This window comes from Hevea brasiliensis, chromosome 16 (genome assembly GCF_030052815.1).
Source record: "Hevea brasiliensis isolate MT/VB/25A 57/8 chromosome 16, ASM3005281v1, whole genome shotgun sequence".
In the NCBI taxonomy this organism is placed as follows: domain Eukaryota; kingdom Viridiplantae; phylum Streptophyta; class Magnoliopsida; order Malpighiales; family Euphorbiaceae; genus Hevea; species Hevea brasiliensis.
Window position 1 is genome coordinate 3,958,290 of NC_079508.1, and position 3,660 is coordinate 3,961,949.

The window sequence follows — 3,660 nt, forward strand, 5'->3', positions numbered from 1 at the left end:
AGAAAATCTATCAACAACCACAAATATAGAATCATGACCTCTCCTAGACCTAGGCAAACCCAAAATAAAATCCATAGAAATATCAGTCCAAGGTTCCTTAGGAACAGGCAAGGGTGTGTAAAGACCATTTGGCATTACTCTAGACTTTGCTTTCTTACATTCAACACACCTAGAACACATTCGATCAACATCTTTCCTCATATTTGGCCAAAAGAAGTTTTCTTGCAATATGTTTAAAGTATTAGCAACACCAAAATGTCCCATCAAACCACCACTATGTGACTCCAAAACAAGCAAGTCTCGCATAGAGCATTTAGGCACACACAATTTATTTTCCTTAAACAAGTATCCATCATGCCTATAAAATTTCTGAGATGCACTTTTCTCACAAGCAGCATATACATTACAAAAATCTGCATCATCAACATACAATTCTTTCATGAACTCAAAACCAAGCAATTTAGCATCAAGTGTAGACAAAAGTGCATGTCTCCTAGAAAGTGCATCAGCTACAACATTCTCTTTTCCTTGCTTGTATTTAATCACATATGGAAATGACTCCAAAAATTCAATCCATTTAGCATGCCTTCTACTCAACTTATTTTGACTCTTAATATGCTTCAATGATTCATGATCTGAATGTATGACAAACTCTTTAGGCCACAAATAATGTTGCCAAGTTTCCAAGGCCCTAACTAATGCATACATCTCCTTATCACAAGTAGAGTAATTCAAGGCAGCTCCATGCAATTTCTCACTAAAATATGCTATTGGTCGTTTCTCTTGCATGAGAACCGCACCAATTCCTACACCACTTGCGTCACATTCAATCTCAAAAGTCTTATCAAAATCTGGCAAACTCAATAAGGGTGCAGAACACAATCTATCTTTAAGTTCAGAAAATGCATGTTCATATTTCTTTTTCCACTCAAATGCAACATTCTTTTTCACCAATTCATTCAAAGGAGCAGCAATTGTACTAAAATTAGGCACAAATCGCCTATAGAAACTAGCCAATCTATGGAAACTCCTAACCTCAGACACATTCTTAGGAATTGGCCAATCTCTAATGGCTTTGATTTTCTCTTCATCAACCTGTACACCTTTACTACTTACAACAAAACCAAGAAAAACAACCTTATCCAAGCAAAATGAACAAATTTTGCATTCGCATACAATTTCTCATTTCTCAACACATCAAAAACAAGTCTCAAGTGATGCAAATGCTCGTCTATGTTACTGCTGTAAATCAAAATGTCATCAAAATACACAACAACAAATTTTCCAATGAAATTCCTCAACACATGATTCATTAAACGCATAAAAGTGCTAGGAGCATTTGTGAGCCCAAATGGCATCACCATCCATTCATACAACCCATATTTAGTTTTGAAAGCAGTTTTCCACTCATCACCAATTTTCATTCTTATTTGGTGGTAACCACTTTTCAAATCTATCTTAGAAAACACACTTGCACCATGCAACTCATCAAGCATATCATCAAGGCGAGGGATTGGGTGTCTATACTTTACAGTGATTTTATTGATGGTTCTGCAATCCACACACATGCGATAACTCCCATCCTTCTTAGGCACTAGCAACACAGGTACAGCACATGGGCTCATGCTCTCCCTAACATAGCCCTTCTCCATAAGCTCCTCCACTTGCCTTTGTAACTCCTTTGTTTCTTTAGGATTTGTTCTGTATGCTGGTCTATTCGGTATTTGTGCTCCAGGTACTAAGTCAATCTGGTGCTCAATCCCTCTGATAGGTGGCACTCCTGGTGGCAACTCATCCGGGAAGACATCTTCATATTCCTGTATAAGAGACAAAGCATCACTAGGCAAATGTGAATCAAGGTCAGTAACACATAAATTAACCTCCTTGTACATAAGTACACAAAGAGGTCTTCCTGAATGTAAAGCCTCTCTAACTTCTCTTTCCTTCACATACAAACTCATTCTTTTCTCTCCACTCTCCTTTTGCCCCGAGCTTTCCTTTTTCTCATTTGTTCTCATTTTCTTTTCTTTTGTTTCTCTTTTCTCTTTCTTTTCACTCTCATCCAGCTCGGCCTCTCTAAGTTTTTCTCTCCAAGTTTCTTTCTTTTCTTCAATGGATCTAAGAATCCTCATTTGATCTTCATGCACTTGACCTGGTGTCATAGGAAGCAATGAGTATGTTCGACCTTCCTTAGTGACCGTGTACCTGTTCTTCCTACCATCATGCACAACACTTCTATCATACTGCCATGGACGGCCCAACAAAAGATGCGTAGCAACCATAGGCACAACATCACAAAGTACCTCATCATTATACTTGCCAATGGTGAATGGCACAACCACCTGTTTTGTAAACCTCAACTTCCCACAATCATTCAACCATTGCAAGCCATATGGTTTTGGATATGTGGTAGTAGGCAAACCCAACTTGTCCACATTACAACAACTCCCACCATCTACAATCACACTACACAACTTGTCATTCACCAAGCACCTAGTATGGAAGATGTTCTCCCTTTGCATTTCATCACCACACTCCATACTCACTTGTGCACTAAGTGTGCGCATGGTGACAAGGATATTGCCATCCATAGGTGGCTGATCTCCCTCATCGTAGCAATCATCCTCATGCTCATCAACATTATGAGATTCTTCCTCCCTTTCCTCTTCACTTTCTAACTCTCCATTTTCCCTAACAACCATCACTCTTTTATTTGGACATTGTGAGGCATAATGTCCATTTCCCAAGCACTTAAAACACTTCAATTCTCTAGTCCTAGTAGGAACTCCCTTGTTCTTCTCCTCTACTTTCTCCTTTCCTTTCCATTCTTCTTTCTTGAATTTGGGAACTTCTTTCTCCACCCTTGAAGGAGCAGACCAATTCGACTTCCAATTACTCCTAGGAGCCGAATGGTTGGCTGGTGCATATCTAGCCACATTCTTCCTTTTTAGTTGCTTCTCCACTTTAAGTGCCATTTGTAGCATATCCTCCACCTCCACACAAGGTTGCAGCTCCACAATATTAGCAATTTCAGGATTTAACCCATTCAAAAAGCGAACCATTGTAGCTTCCCGATCCTCCTCAACATCAGCTCTAATCAACGCTATCTCCATGGCCTTGTAGTATTCTTCGACACTTTTAGTACCTTGAGTGAGTTTTTGTAACCTTTGAAGCAGCTCTCTGGTAGTAAGGTGGCACAAACCGGTTTCGCAAGATTCCCTTCATTTCGTCCCATGTCTCCACGATTCGTTGCCCATTTCTCCTCCTCCTACTCAACAACTGATCCCACCATACAATTGCATACTCTTTGAATTCTACAGCTGCTAACTTCACTTTCTTTTCTTCAGAATAATGGTGGCACTCAAAAATCAACTCCACCTGTCTCTCCCACTCCAAATAAACTTCTGGATTATCCTTCCCATGAAAAGGTGGAATTTGCATCTTTATACTAGCTAAATTCCCATCAACTCTCTCCTCATTTCCATCTCTATCCCAATGATCACCGAGCCTAAAATTTCTGCCACCCCTTCTTCCCCTAGGCCCTCTACCCCTAGGTGGTCTATGCCCTCTTCCACCATAATGGTAGTTCCCATAGTCATAAGCTTCATCATACTCATCATCATTCCATTCAGCTTCTTCATACCCTTCATTCCTATGTTC

At 39.9% G+C, this 3,660-nt stretch overlaps 1 protein-coding gene across 1 annotated transcript; it reads right to left on the minus strand.

Moving 5' to 3' along the window:
• Positions 1-1,256: 1,256 nt before the first annotated feature.
• LOC131174453 (uncharacterized) lies at positions 1,257-2,540 on the minus strand (the record flags this gene model as incomplete). The annotated part of the gene is made up of 1 exon (XM_058137809.1): positions 1,257-2,540. A coding segment is annotated over exon 1 (1,284 nt), but the record flags the coding sequence as incomplete, so codon positions are not given.
• Between the last annotated feature and the right edge of the window lie 1,120 nt (positions 2,541-3,660).